The 14,662-nt window shown below is 42.4% G+C and overlaps 1 protein-coding gene across 5 annotated transcripts in view; it reads right to left on the bottom strand.

Moving 5' to 3' along the window:
• Positions 1 to 651: 651 nt before the first annotated feature.
• Positions 652 to 14,662, bottom strand: part of METTL15 (methyltransferase 15, mitochondrial 12S rRNA N4-cytidine) — a 168,877-nt gene continuing 154,866 nt past the window's right edge. For all 5 annotated transcript variants that reach the window (XM_075927780.1, XM_006111509.4, XM_025185066.2 and 2 more), the window contains one exon: positions 652 to 1,212. In XM_075927780.1, the coding sequence (XP_075783895.1) occupies positions 770 to 1,212 (443 nt within the window). In that variant the 3' untranslated portion in view covers positions 652 to 769. The remainder of the gene's footprint in view (positions 1,213 to 14,662) is intronic.

Below are 14,662 nucleotides of genomic sequence, written 5' to 3'. Positions count from 1 at the left end.
ATTTGCATCATCCAATGTCATATATTATGAGAAATTTCCCAAGATCAAGCACTGAAATATTACCAAAGGAATTAATTAGGATATTGCTATTTCAGTATATTAGACACTGAAAGACCTAATTTTGATGTAATTTGATCTCATATGAACCAGGAACAAGCCTACTGATGCTACTGGGCTTACACCAATATAAAATTGGTAAGAGATAAGAATCAGGTCTGGATCAAGTTAAAGCAGATGAAATCTAAGCTACTTTTTATGTAAATTTTTAAAATAAATTGTTTAAATGTAAAAAAACCCTTAATATTCAACCTATGATGTTTCTCATACAAAAAGTTTTAAACAGACTTCAAATTTTAGGTTTTTTAAAGAATATATGTACAATATGATTAATTACGGGACTACAGTTGGAATCATTCAATGGGAACCATTGATGTTGTGGATTTTTGGGTAGCTATATGTTTCATTTGCACATATAAGTGTTGCTATTACAGAACTCTCGGCCTCGTTTATTAAAAATGGTTTTTCTAAATAAATTAATATTAAGTATAGCCATTGATTTAGACTGCTTTACCATGTGATGTTTCATGTTTCAATTCCACAGCTTAATTAAAACTGAACATTGACTATAGAAACCAGACTTTTCCTAAGATGTCTATTTTTTCTTTCCTTTATTTTTCAATTTGAACATCTTTATATTGCCTGAAAGATTAAAATTTACAAAAGCATCAAATATAAAGAGAATAGCAGACAATTTTATTTTCATTCTATTTCACAGTTTGATTGCAGCTCTTAGTTTGGCAGACCGTCCTCTTGGGTTCTCTTGAATATCTGCAGCCTGTGGAGTAAGGACTTTTTTCTGAATAGATGTCCATCTAGAGTTGGATTTTTCACTGGAGAATTCTTCCACATCTTGTTCTGAATATTTCTTTTGTCCTTCTCTTATCTTTTGTCTTATGTTAAGATTGGACTTTTCTGAAACATCTCTTCCTTGAAGGAATCGTTTGATGATACGATCCTCTAATGAATGAAAAGAAAGCGCTACAAGTCGACCTCCAGGTTTCAGAAACTTCTCAGCTATCTTCAAACCCACATAGAGTTCATGGAGCTCATCATTCACATATATACGCAAGGCTTGGAAAGTTTTGGTGGCAACATGTGTGGGTCTCTGAAGTAAGTCTTTTCGGGCATACAAAGCTCCAGCTGGAAAAGCTCCTATTATGGATTAAAGAAAGAGAGAGAAATGAGATCAAAGTTTTGTCATCAAGTACTTCTATAGTACTCTCCTGTAATGAAACGTGATACCTTTTTAAAAAAGTCTGGTAATTACATAAGCTTTCTGTACCCACCATTTTGACATTAATTCAGTGACGTGTGCTGCCTAAGTAAAAGATACAGTGAACAATGAGTACAGACCTCCTCCCCTTATAATACATTTTTAAGACTTGCTCTTGAAACCCTTAGTTATGTGACTAAGCCCTGTTAAATGAGAAGCTCTATTGTGGGATCAGGTCCTTTGTTGTAGAGAATCATTCACACAAACTGCATCATCAAATCCTTCACAGAGTTGAAAAATAAAGTGTCAACGTTAATACAGAGCAATAGGCAACGAGTAGGCCTGTAGCACGATAGAGACTAAAATATATATATATAGTATCATGGGCTTTCATGGGCAAAACCTTCTTCCTCAGATAAGAGTGGAGAAAAAAGGGGAACCTCCCAATTTTTACCAGAAAAAGAAGGGAGAGGGGGGCAAAAAATACTTGTCAAATGTAGTGAGGCTGAGTGGGGTGTAAGTATCCCATACTTAGCTTTTGATGTCATTTGGGTGTTGAATATAATAGTCTATCCAGTTCATGTCTTTGTTCAGACCATGAGAGAGACTGTAAAATTTGCATATGAAGGCCAGTTCTGTAGTGTCTCTCTGTAGTTGGTTTCTGATATTCCTTTGTCAAAGAATGGCTACTTTAAAATCCACTAATGAGTGCCCTGGTAGGTTAAAATGTGCTCCTATATGTTTTTGTGTATTACCATTTCTGATACCTGACTTGTGTCCATTTAACCTTGGTCACAGAGACTGCCCAGTTTGACAATATACATGACAGAGGGGTATTGCTGGCAGGGACGGGATGGGGCACTTGGAGGAAGAGGCAGGATGGCTGCGGGTTCCACAGTCACTCTGCCTCTTTCCCCAAGTGCCCCCCATTCTCTCTCCCTCCCTGAGCTTGAATGCTGCAAATAAGCTATTTGTGGCACTCTGGAAGCTCTGGGAGATGGGGGAGGAGACGCTGAGCATGGGACCCGGCTTTTCCCTGTGACTCTGGAAGTCCAGACTATAGAATGTGTATTCATATATATATGCAGAAAGACATGCATGCTTGGTTGCTTATCTGAGATTCTTGAAACAGATAACATATATAACTTACACAGCAGAAGAAGCAAACAGTAAGTGTCAATTTCTAGATTACTGTGCGATAATTCACTGTGGTAGGATTTAAATAATTATTCTCTTTTAATTAAATTCAATTAATTCTTTAAACTAGAAAAAGTATTTAAGACAATTACTTGTTAAACTTAAATGGAAGGAAAAAATCATATAATAAAATCATATATTAAAAGCTTAATGAAGCAAATTATGACAATACTACAAAATTACTTTATGTGCTTAATAAAATATTAAAAGGAAATATTTTCAAATAGTGTATGCACTTTAAGTATTTAATAACATTTTAATAAGCAGACACTGAATAGAACTAGATCTCTAGCTTTCATAAATCCTACTTCAGATACTTCCTAGATTCATAATTTCTTATATATGAATTTGGATATAGTTGATTGTTAACTACTGCAGAAACTATAACTCACCCTAAGTACCAGTCTTCCTCTTTACAGTATAAAATGACTGTGTCACTTATTACCATACACATATTATTTCCTGTTTGTGTTAATATTACATATTTCTCATGGCAAATCCTTTATATGAAGATAATCATATGTTTATGCCTAAATTGGTACATACAAAAATCAAGAATACAGATTTATTAATTACTAAGATCTTATGTTTAGTTTCTTGTGATGTATTAACGTGTATAAAGAAAGAGAAAAATTGAGATTTACATGATCTGAAATCCATATTTTTTCTATTCATATTACATAGTGACTTCCATACAGGATAATAATTTTTAGATGGAAAAGAAATTATGAGAAAAGCAGGTTTAGCCTAAGTTTTCAATGGCCTCAATCTTCATACTTTGGTGTTAATAACAGTCTGTACGAATTGAGACAAATAGTATTTGAAGCAAAGCAAGTCTAAGGTCTAATGTTGAGTTGTCAGCATGTATGAGAGTACTATGATTAAAAGGTGTTGTTTATAGGGGCTTCTGTTCTTCCTGGATTATATTTATGATAGTTAAGAAATCTGGAAAGAGTATCTAAGTGAAGTAGCCATGCCAACTGAACAAAAAAGCATCCAGAGGGAACATGTCCCAATCACCATTATTGTAGGTTACCCAATCTGAAGATTTTGAGATGAATTAAATTGTTGAAACTATGGAAACCCCAATGCACAGTATCTGATTAAACAGTACGTGGGTGAGACCAGTGCTTTCTTTTAAATTACCTGTTTGCACAGATAAGGAAAGTCACCGGCTCATCTTCTATTAATTGTCTGAGGTTTGCAAGTAGCATGCTTGCTGCACTCATGTTATGCATCTGCTGTTAAATTTCCATTTTTTAATTGTATTTACTTTTTAGGATAGTGGGGTTTTTCCCACCCCAAATAGACTGTTTCTATTTACATGACAGTTTCACTGTATGAATTTGTTGGACAAATAGTTCCAAATATTGCCAATGTATCTATAATGTCTATTGTTACTATTCAGAAGAGAAAGATGACCAAGATAATATCTTCTGGATTTTTGTGGCATTATTTAACTTACAAACTTTAGTTTTTTATCATCAGCGTCTGTACATGGGAAAATAAGGCCCAAGAAACCTGGGCTAAAAGAAAAAAAGCCTATTAAGGTGCCTCAAAAAGGAGGTGAATTTGGACCCATTTTACAAACCGCTATGCCAGATTAACACAGAAGCTTGATTTGGGAAAACAGAAGTTATAACGTTATTTGGTAAAGGGAAGAATTGTTCCTTTCAACTTGTTGGTCCAAAGTCGTCATTCACATTTCTCACTTGCTCCAAATCTTATCCGAGGAATCCCTAAAATAATGGAAGGAACTAAAAAGCATTTGGGGCTCCTCCCACTTTGATGCCATCTCAATTCTCTTGATGATGATCAGCCTGAGATGGACACAACACCCCAGGAGATTCTGTTAACCCCTGTCTCAGGCAGCTTGATTCCACATGTGAGAATATACAGAGGCCATTCCAGGGAGAGCTAAGGTGTTGAGTATATCCCTTAATCAAATTCTAACTATAAAAGGGAGGAAAGGATTTTCTCCTTTCTATTATATGAAAAATACAGCACCAGTTTTGAGGATACTTGAAGCACTAGCTCTGGTACAAAGACATTCCCTGCCGATAACTTTTTTAAAGAATTTCAAACTCATGGGAGAGAGACCTTTTCCATCATCTCAAGACACTGCATAAGGTCTCAATCTTGAAGACAGGATACCACACAGGAGATAAGAAATAAAACAATGCTATATGGTAAGTGCATTCTTTCTATATTTTCTTTCCTATAGGTTGGAAACCCCAGACTATGAAAATAACAGAATGTTCAAACCTTTGCATCCTGTATGCATATGTAAAAAATGATGAAGGGGGGTATGTTTACAGATGGAGAGAGGCAGCGTTGTTTAAAACTGTCGCAATCTTACTACACAATTCTATCAACAATATAGTGCTTTAGATAAGTAGAGCATTTCAAACACCGAGGCCTGATCATCCATGCTTTGAGCTCTGTACTGACTTCCCTCAAATTTCCATGGAAGAGAGGAAACTTACTCAGCATTGTCCCCTTTGGCTACGTCTACATTGGCAAGATTTTGCGCAAATACTTTTAATGCAAGAGTTTTTGCGTTAAAGTATTTGCACAAGAGAGTGCCTACACTGGCATGTGCTTTAGCCATCGGGCTTTCTTGCACAAGCGCTTTTGCGCATAATCACGCCAATGTAGACACAGCCAACATGTTTTCCCATCATCTCATTTTCCTTGCACAAGAAGCCAATCGTGTGCAGCTGTGAAACATATTGAAAAGTGTGTATTTGAAAATGTGTGGTAGCATAAGAACAGAAATAAAGATTCTCAGGGAATACCTGCATCCATCCAAACCTGCAAAAATTTGCAGACTAAAGTGTCTAAATATGTAAACATATTTTTTAGTTCCTTCCATTATTTTAGGGATTCCTCGGATATATTTACTATGTTTATGGCTGGAGTGGCTATGTGGCTGCAAGTGATGTCAGCTGCACCTTGCAAGGCTTCCAGCAGCTCCTCCAGTCTGGGATTATTTCCACGATGGTATGACATGTATCTCCATGACTGGCTCTGCTGTATATTCCTCTGGTAAGATTTTAAGGTAAGAAAATGGGAATTCTGCTGAGCTGGATAAACGATTGCCAAAGCAGGAAGTTCTATTGATTGAGGTGGGGCCAGAAATGTGGTTACTGGCTTCTGATGTAATGTGCCGCATTCTGTTTTTAATATATATATATTATATTATATATATAATATTAGAAAGTGGCATTCTACCTGCCCCCCGACCACTTCACAGCAGCATTATGATCTCATCATTCCAAATTTCTGCCTCTGATAATGCAATATTTCAGCCATGCTCATTGTGTGCCATGAGGAAACAGTGACAGAATGGCAAGAAAACATATAATGGCTGCGTCTACACTGCCTAGTCTTGCGCAAGAACATATGCAAAGGGCTACACTGCTCCCTTTTGTGCAAAAAACCCCTCTTGCACAAGAGGCGTTATTCCTGAAAATAAGCAGCAGAATGGCTCTTGCACAAGACTTTTTTTTGTGGAAAAAGGAGCCATTTACACGGCTCCTTATTGCACAAAAGCCCCTTGCGCAAAATGGTGGCTCATTAAGTATGCAAATGAGGCATGGCGATATTCATTGCTGCACCTCATTTGCATATGTTCTTGCACAAGATTGGGCAGTGTAGACGTAGCCATAACGTATATCTGAAAAGAGTAAAGCCATAGCAAGAATATCAGAAAAGACAAATGAGTTGCATCTACAACTATGTGACCTGCTGTCACAGGGTGACTCCACGTCCTTTTAAAGGGAAAAGGTCCAGTTCATCTGTGACTAACTGGTACCTCATAATGGGTCTAGTAGAGGACTCCCTGCATCCATAAAAAGACAGCCACTAAGATAGCCAGCTGAATGGTTATATGAACCTGGAAAAACAGCAGTATCTGGCAGCTACTTGAAAGAAGAGGCAGGGAAAGAATTGAAGAGCGTTGGTGAGGGGTGAGGGAGTCCTGGCAGCCAGGGGGGAACAATGCCAATTAGAAGGCTCATGCAGACACCCCTGGGTAAAATGGAAAAACTAGCTCAACAAGGGACAGGCCGAACTCATGAGCAAGAGCGTGACGCTGAAGGAAAGCAGCAAAGGTAGGACTCATAGATGAAGGAGTCTGGGTAGTGGAGCACTGCGGGAGTCCTCTCACAGAATCACTGAGGTAAGGGTTGTGTCAGGACAGTAATAAGAACCATGAGAAAGGCCAGCAGAGTGGAGACCCTAGAATACAGACACAGGAATTAGGTGACCAAGGTCTGTTCATTCTCAGGTAGATGGCCTGGAGAATGGGCCATGGAATAAGGGCAGAGGAATAAACTGGATGTAGAGTTGTAGGTGGGCCCCCTGGAGATGGCATCTCAGGAGTGGAGATGGCATCTCTGGAGTGTGCATGGAGAGTACTGCTGCCTTTTTATCTGTTTTACTTTGTGATGCGTGAATTGTCTCATTTTAAGGGACCCCCTGAACCCTGAGAGAGCTTAAATGAGGTTCTGAGTGAGACCCATTTTTTTCCCAGGAGGGGATCAGTCCACTCTGTGGTACAGCAGATGGGTAACAATTACACTGAGATTTAAATGCCTATGAAAATAATACAACGCTCCACAGGCATGGCCAAAACATGTTCAACACAAGTAACTTGAGCAAGAAGTTCCCCTGGAGAATTGCAAGTATGCTTCCCAAATGGAACTCATGGTACAGTACTAAAACCATGTAACAAAAAAAATACTTGCGGGAAACCACAAGAAAAGCAGAACTCTTACATGTGTTCTCTGTGGGACAACTTGAACCAGAGAAATGGACTTTTTTGCCCTGAGGAGCTTTCACGCTCTATGTAAGTCTAAACAAGCATGACACACATGGTTACTAATACTAAGAAGTGGAGAAGAAAGATTACTTATATAAGTAGGTTTTAAAACAGAACTTGAAGAAAGGGGAAAAGACACTTTATTAATTAAGACAGAAAGATTGTTCCAGGCACAGAAGGCTGTGGAAAAGGACACAAACAGAAGAGAGTAAGGAAGAAGAATTAGAATTAGTATGGGCAAGAGAAGGAAAAGGGGCATGGGAAAGCAGAGATGCAGTAATTGTGAAATCAGTAGCACATAAATAGCACTAAACCTGCACCATCCAAAAATAGATGGACTTGCTACAGGTTGCATCTCCCCAAAACGGAAATCTCTGGTCTGGCAACATGCATGGTCCGCAAGACCATGGATGTTCCGTGATCAGAGAACCCTGGTAGCCTAGTGGCATGAGGGCAAAATCCAGAAGGAACCAGGCTGAAGCAGCAGTGGGGCTAGAGCCGGCAGCAGCCTCCAACAGCCTATGGCAGTGGGACCGGATTGGGGCAGGATCAGGCTGGCGACAACCTGTGACAGTGTGGGGCCAGGGTCAGAATCCTGGGCAGCCCGTGGGCAGGGCCAGAACTTGCAGGCTGCTGCAGGGCAAGAGCCTGTGCTCTCTGCAGCCTGCAGCCGCAGGACTGGGGCCAGGGCTGGCAGGAGCCCTACAACACATGGCCGGATCAGGCCAGAGACATCCCGTGGCAGCGCGGGGCTGGCGCCAGAGCCCACGACAGCCCGCAGAACTGGGGCAATAGCTCATAGGCTGCCACAGGGATGGGTCCGGAGTCTGAACACTCCGCAGCTCCTGGCAGCCCGACCAGACGCAGAGCCAGTCCCCAGCAGCCTGCAGTAGCATGGGCTTCTAGAGCTCGGCAGGCAGTCTGGCTGGGGCAGCAGGAGTGGGGCCAGCAACTGAACAGGAAGCCGGGCAGGGGCTGGGGGTAGTCCCCTGTTTCCCCCCCCCCCCCCTCCCTTTTGTTCCCTAGCTAGCAGAGTTAGCGCCTGGGAGCTGTGTCAGGCAAATTCTCCAGTCCGGCAAATTCCTTGGTTTCGAAATTGTCAGGTCCTGAGGGTGCTGGATAAGACATGTCCAACCTGTATCATTATCCCACAGTAGGAATCTCACCTGAAATCATGTGTGCATCAATCCCCTTATGAATGGGCACATTTGAATAAATGAAAATATCAGTGAAGGAATTTTTATATGATATAATTGTGATTTTCAAAGTCACAAATAGTAATTAGGCAGGCAACTTCCTTTAAAAGTCAATAGTAGTCAGGGTAAATTTTTCAAAAGCCCCTAAGTGACTTAAGTTTCCAGCTTTCATTGAAACTCCTCAGGGGCTTTGGGTCAAGTCACGAAGGGTATGTCTACACTACAACGTTAATTTGAACTAACGCATCTAGAACTAAAAACTAGTTCGAATTAGCGTATTGCTAATTTGAACTAGCATGTCCACATTAAGTGGACCCTGAACCGGGCTTAAGGATGGCCGGAAGCAGTGCCGGCAGAGCATCAGAGGAGGACTTAGAGCGTGGAGATGCAGTCTCAGGCTAGCCGAGGGCTGCGCTTAAAGGGTCCCGACCCCCACCCCGGACAGACAGTTCTCAGGGGTGCCCCGCTTGCAAAGCAGTCCTGGCGTGGATTGCCCGGACTACCCACACTGGGCACATCACAGCACTCGGCCATCAGCCCGGCTGCACTTGCCGCAGGCTGCCATCTGGGGAGAGGGAGCAATTGGGGGGCTGCAGGAGAGCTTCCACCCCCAGAAGCCCGCAGAGCCAGCCCAGTCCTCCCCATCGGGGGCTCGTACCCCATTCCTCCCTCACCTCCTTCCTCTTACCCTTCCCTAGCCCCTTTTCTTGATGTACAAAATAAAGGACAGTTGTGTTCAAAAACTGAATCTGTCTTTATTGAACAAAACTGGGGGAGACTGGGAAAAGGAGGTGGGAGAGGAGAAGAGAGAGGGTGGGAGAGGGGAGGGCAACTAAAATGATCAGGGGTTGGGAACAGGTCCCATATGAAGAGAGGCTAAAGAGACTGGGACTTTTCAGCTTAGAAAAGAGGAGACGGAGGGGGGACTTGATAGAGGTCTCTAAAAGCAGGAGTTGGGTGGAGACGGTGCATACAGAAAAGTTCTTCATTAGCTCCCATAAAGAAGGACTAGAGGACACCAAAGGAAAGGAATGGGTATCAGGCTTCAAACTAGTAACAGAAAGTTGTTCTTCACAAAGCAAAGAGTCAACCTGTGGAACTCCTTGCTGCATGAGGCTGTGAAGGCTAGAACTAAAACAGAGTTTAAAGGGAAGTGAGATCAAGTCATGGAGGTTGGGTCCATGGAGTGGTATTAGCCAGGGGGTAGGAGTGGTGTCCCTGCCCAAGGTTTGTGGAAGGCTGGGGAGGGATGGCACGAGACAAATGGCTTGGTCATTGTCTTCAGTCCATCCCCTCCAGGGTCCCTAGGGTTGGCCACTGTCGGCAGACAGGCTACTGGGCTAGATGGACCTTTGGTCTGACCCAGTACGGCTATTGTAAGCTCAGGGCTCAGGGTCGGGGGTCTCAGTGGACCCCCTTGATTTTCATGCACACCTGCTCCTGGGTGGCTAGGCTGGCAGCTCTCCTGCCCTAGCAGGCCACTTTCCTATGCCTAGTGCGGAGATCGTGGATGAGGTCCACGATGTCCGCACTATACCAGGCGGTTGCCCGCCTCTTGCGGTCCTGGGCAAGCTCCCGGGAGCCGCCAGCCTGGTCCCGGAAAGAGGGGGAGGGCTGGGGGGCATCGGGTGGGTGGCTCGATCCGTGCCAGATGCAGGGTCTGCTGGCTGGGTGCTGGCAGGCTTGCACCTGGCACGGGCACCGTAGCCAGCCTGTGCCCCTTTAAGGAGTCTGGGGCCGGGAGGGGGGCAGAAGAGTTTCCCTGGTGTTGGCCAGAGTGGCCACCAGGGAAACCTGGGGAGGGCTAGCCTCCCACTAGTTCGAATTAAGGGTCTACACAGCCCTTAATTCAAACTAGTAAGTTCGAACTAGGCTTAATCCTCGTGGACTGAGGATTACCTAGTTCAAACTAAGCACCCCGTTAGTTCGAATTAAATTCGAACTAATGGAGCGCTAGTGTAGCACCTATGAAAGTTAGTTCGAACTAACGTCCATTAGTTCGAACTAACTTTGTAGTGTAGACATACCCTAAGGTAATTTAGGAAATGTTATACTAAGTAGCTAACTGCTATGTTGGCTTTGAAAATCACACTATGTAGACTTACTGCAAAAACAATCTCCCATTTTAGGGGTCAAAATGCCTACTGGGAGGAAGTAACTAGATTAAGAGAACTATTAGAACTAAAAAGCTAGTTCTCATAAGCAGCACATTAATACAAAGGATTCTGAAAGTTTACAGGCTACCTCTATATCTACTGCATCTAAAAATAAGTTTTGATTTGAAAACAAAATTCCTAAGCTTAATGTAGATAGCAGTTCATATGGGGAGAAAAGAGCTTCTTAATATCTAATGTAAAAAAAGAGAGCTGTGCTGAGGAAAATGAATACAGTTTTCTTTGAAATGAGTAACTAACGGCTACCAACACCATTCGCTTGGTGAAAATGCTTGAGATATTATTAGATGAAACAACATAGTTTAAATCTAAAGATGAAGTAAATCACAATACCATAGGCGATGCCTGTTTCTATAGCAATGCTCACTGGAAAATAGAGTTATTCTTTTTAGGATCTATACATTTCCTAAGTCACTAGACATATACAGCTCTCTGCTTCTCAACAGCTTCAGGGGGAGCCATGTTAATCTGTACAGGTAAACTAAAAAAAAACAAATAGTCTGGTAGCACTTTATAGACTAACAGAACATGTTGATGGGATCATGAACTTTCGAAAGCTCATGGTACCATCTACATGCTTTGTTAGTCTATAAAGTGCTACCAGACTATTTGTTGTTTTTTCTCCTTCTCAACAGTACATGCCCTACTTTCCAAGTACAGACTGAACCTCTGAAATACGGGACTCTCTGGTCCGACAACATCTGTGGTCCTGGTTGCTGGATCATCGAGCTCTGGCACTTGGGAGTGTGAACTGGCTGGGAGCCCTGTAACAGGGGAGCCCCGACCAGTAGAACTGGCGAGTCCCGTCGCCAGGGAGCCCATGCCACGTGGGGCAGTAATGGGGCAGTCAGCGGCAGAAGTGGGGCAGCCGGCAAGCCCCATCCCCAGGGATCCCTGCAGGAGCACTGAAGTCAGCAAGCCACATCCCTAGAGATTCCCGGTTGGGTGGGAGAGAAGCAAGGCCATAGCAGCTGGGGAACGCTGTCCCTGGAGAGCCCCACCAGGCCAAAGCCCAAGTCCAAGCCCTGCAGGCTGGAGCCCAGTAGCAATGGGGCTGGAGCGGAGCCAGCAGCAGGGAGGACAAGCGTCCTGGGGAGCTGGTGGCAGGGGATCTCCCATGATTTGGCAAATTCCCTCATTCAGGGTAGGTCAGATACCAAGGATGCCAGACCAGGGAGGTTCAACCTGTACAAAACTTGTAACTTTTTCTTCAACAGCATTTAAAATTTCTAAATCAGATTAATCAGATTCCTATTGTTTTTTAGTTTTTTGGGGGCTAATTTATAGCTACAGAAGATTTTAGTTATGCTCTTAGATTTCTTGAATATACCGTACTACAATTTTGTAGGAGGTCTGATAACCAAAAAATCTAAGTTTTCCATTTGCTCCAAACACCACAAAAAGAAACAAAAATAAAAGCATACCTCCTTGCTAGAAACATTTAAAAACCAGAATAAGGAGGCACTGACAAATACTGCAGGGAACAAAGAGCGAGAGAGTGGGCTAGAGAAAGCTAGCTTTTTCAGTTCTATTGTCTATTACTCTCTTAGCCATGCTCCACACTCTCGTTTTGATACCATTTGCTGAAAAAATTGTTACTTACAGATTCTATTATACTGGCTCTATAAAGCAGTATAGTTCTTGGACACTGTTTGTTAGAGTGGATTTTCACCTCTCATATCGAAAGGCCACATTTGATATGTACCGCAGGCTATGTTTACACCACTAAGTTATTTATTTCAAAACAAGAACTCCCAAATAACTATTTTGAAATAAGCTTATTCTTCTTCACAAACAGGAGTTATTAGTTTGAAATAACAAGCCCATTATTTCAAAATAATAGGCTTGGTAGTGTTGATGCTCGCCTTGTTATTTCAAAATAAGGGGAGTTATTTGGAAATTACTCCCCAGAGTAAACATGCGCATAGAGTAGGCTGAGTATAAAAAACATTCTCTGATCTTGCTGATAGTTTACTGGGATTCAGTACACTTCTGCTACCCTGGGTCTGCCCAACTCACAGAAAAGGCTACCTCATACAGATCACAACTAAGGATGGAGCGAGCATCAGAATTCAGAAACAATTCAGATGCAAATTTAAACCTGATCCACCCTCAATAGCACATGCCTTGAAGCTAGGGTAGAAGGTTCCAATCTAATGTCTACTTCAAACTCCTCTGGCTAAATTAAGCATAGTGCTAAATGAAGACATGATTTGCAGTTAGCTAGTTCCCAAAGGCAAGACAGTCCACACTAGAAATAAGCCCAAACTGGAAACTTTTATCCGATATTCCTCACCATATTTGGTTTTGGCTTCCTTGGTCCATTTCTATTGTATGTTAATCTAATGGACTAACACTTCTGGGGTTCTGGAGCAAGTTGATTTTGTGGGGGTCCGCTAGGCTCCAGGATGGGTCAAAAACAACAGGCTCAATGTGCGGGGGGACTGCTGGGGAGCAAGATGGGGTGCATTCTCTGGACAGGAGGTAGAGTGCAGGAGTGGGTTGGGGTGGAGGTGTGGGTCTTGGGAGGAAGCAGGGTGCACAAGCAGGCTGCACAAGTGGATCTGGCAGGAGGTAGGGTGCAGAGCAACCTAGAAGTACACAAGGGGGCAGGAGATTGGGGCGCTTACTTGGCACAGTTCCCGTGTGTGTGTGGGGGCGGGAAGAACAGATGGTGCCTTGTGGCCCTGTGCTTACAGGCATTGCTCCCCACCATTCCTATTGGCCATGATTCCCAGCCAATAGGAGTGGCGGAGGTAGAGCCTGCAGGGAAGCACTGCTAACAGTGATGCATGCGTCTCCAGCTGGGGGGGAGTTGGAATGGCTGTGTGCAGAGCCATAGCATGCAGGGGCTATAATGGCTGCAACCCAGGGCCCAGGGGTCCTTCCCTTAGACCGGGGCTGCAGCCCCCTCAGCTCCTTTTCACAATAAAACCCTGCCAGTGGACATTCCTTTTACACTTAGGGCACGTCTAAACTACATTCCTCTTTCGAAAGAGGAATGTAAATTAGGCAAATCGAAAGTGCAAATGAAGCGTGGATTTAAATATCCCACGCTTCATTTGCATATTTGCTTCCGAGTGCTTTTTCGAAAAAGGGTTTTTTGAAAGTGAAAGTGCAGTCTAGATGCAGTTCTTTTGAAAAAAAATCCCTTTTTCAAAAGAACTGGTACTCCTCATTTTTTCAGGAGTATGGGTTCTTTTGAAAAAGGGTTTTGTTTTCCCCGAAAGAACCACGTCTAGACTGCACTTTCACTTTTCAAAAACCCTTTTTCAAAAAAGCGCTTGGACACAAATATGCAAATGAAGTGCAGACTATTTAAATACACGCTTCATTTCCACTTAAGATTTGTCTAATTTACATTCATCTTTTGAAAGAGGAATGTAGTCTAGACATAGCCTTAGCTGGAAAAAAAAAGACATTATTTTCTTTGTCATCAAAATATTTTTAGAATCTTTGTCTTTTTACTTATCATAAAATATTAGGACTGGAAGGGACCTCGAGAGGTCATCGAGTCCAGTCCCGTGCCCTCATGGCAGGGCCAAATATTACCTGAACTAACAAGTCTCCTACAAATGTTTTTACTATTTCAAAACTATTTTTAACCCCTAAATAAATGTGACACACTCCTTTCCCCTTGGAAATAAGGGAAAAAGCAGAAGGGACCAGAATAGGAACTTTAAACATCACAAATTCAAGAGTATATGAAAAAAGAAAGGTACAATAGTAGCTTATTTGTACCATTTTGTGGATGTTGCTGTCATTAGACAGCTTTTTAGCAAAACTTGGTCTGATCTTAAAACTGGTCTTTGATTCTGCAAATGAAATTAGAAGCAGGCAAATGAAAGTGGTAGATATCCAGCTACCAGATTGTGCTGGCATATTAGGCAACTAGAGACCTATTCAAATTGTATGTATCTTTGATCTTATTTAATCCCCATCACCATATTTAAATATAGTATCTAGATTCCATAATGTTTCTGACAATTAACCGCAT

The sequence above is a fragment of the Pelodiscus sinensis genome, chromosome 4 (assembly GCF_049634645.1).
Source record: "Pelodiscus sinensis isolate JC-2024 chromosome 4, ASM4963464v1, whole genome shotgun sequence".
NCBI classification, from domain to species: domain Eukaryota; kingdom Metazoa; phylum Chordata; order Testudines; family Trionychidae; genus Pelodiscus; species Pelodiscus sinensis.
Note: the sequence above shows the minus strand (reverse complement) of the source record. Positions and strands in the feature narration are given on the sequence as shown.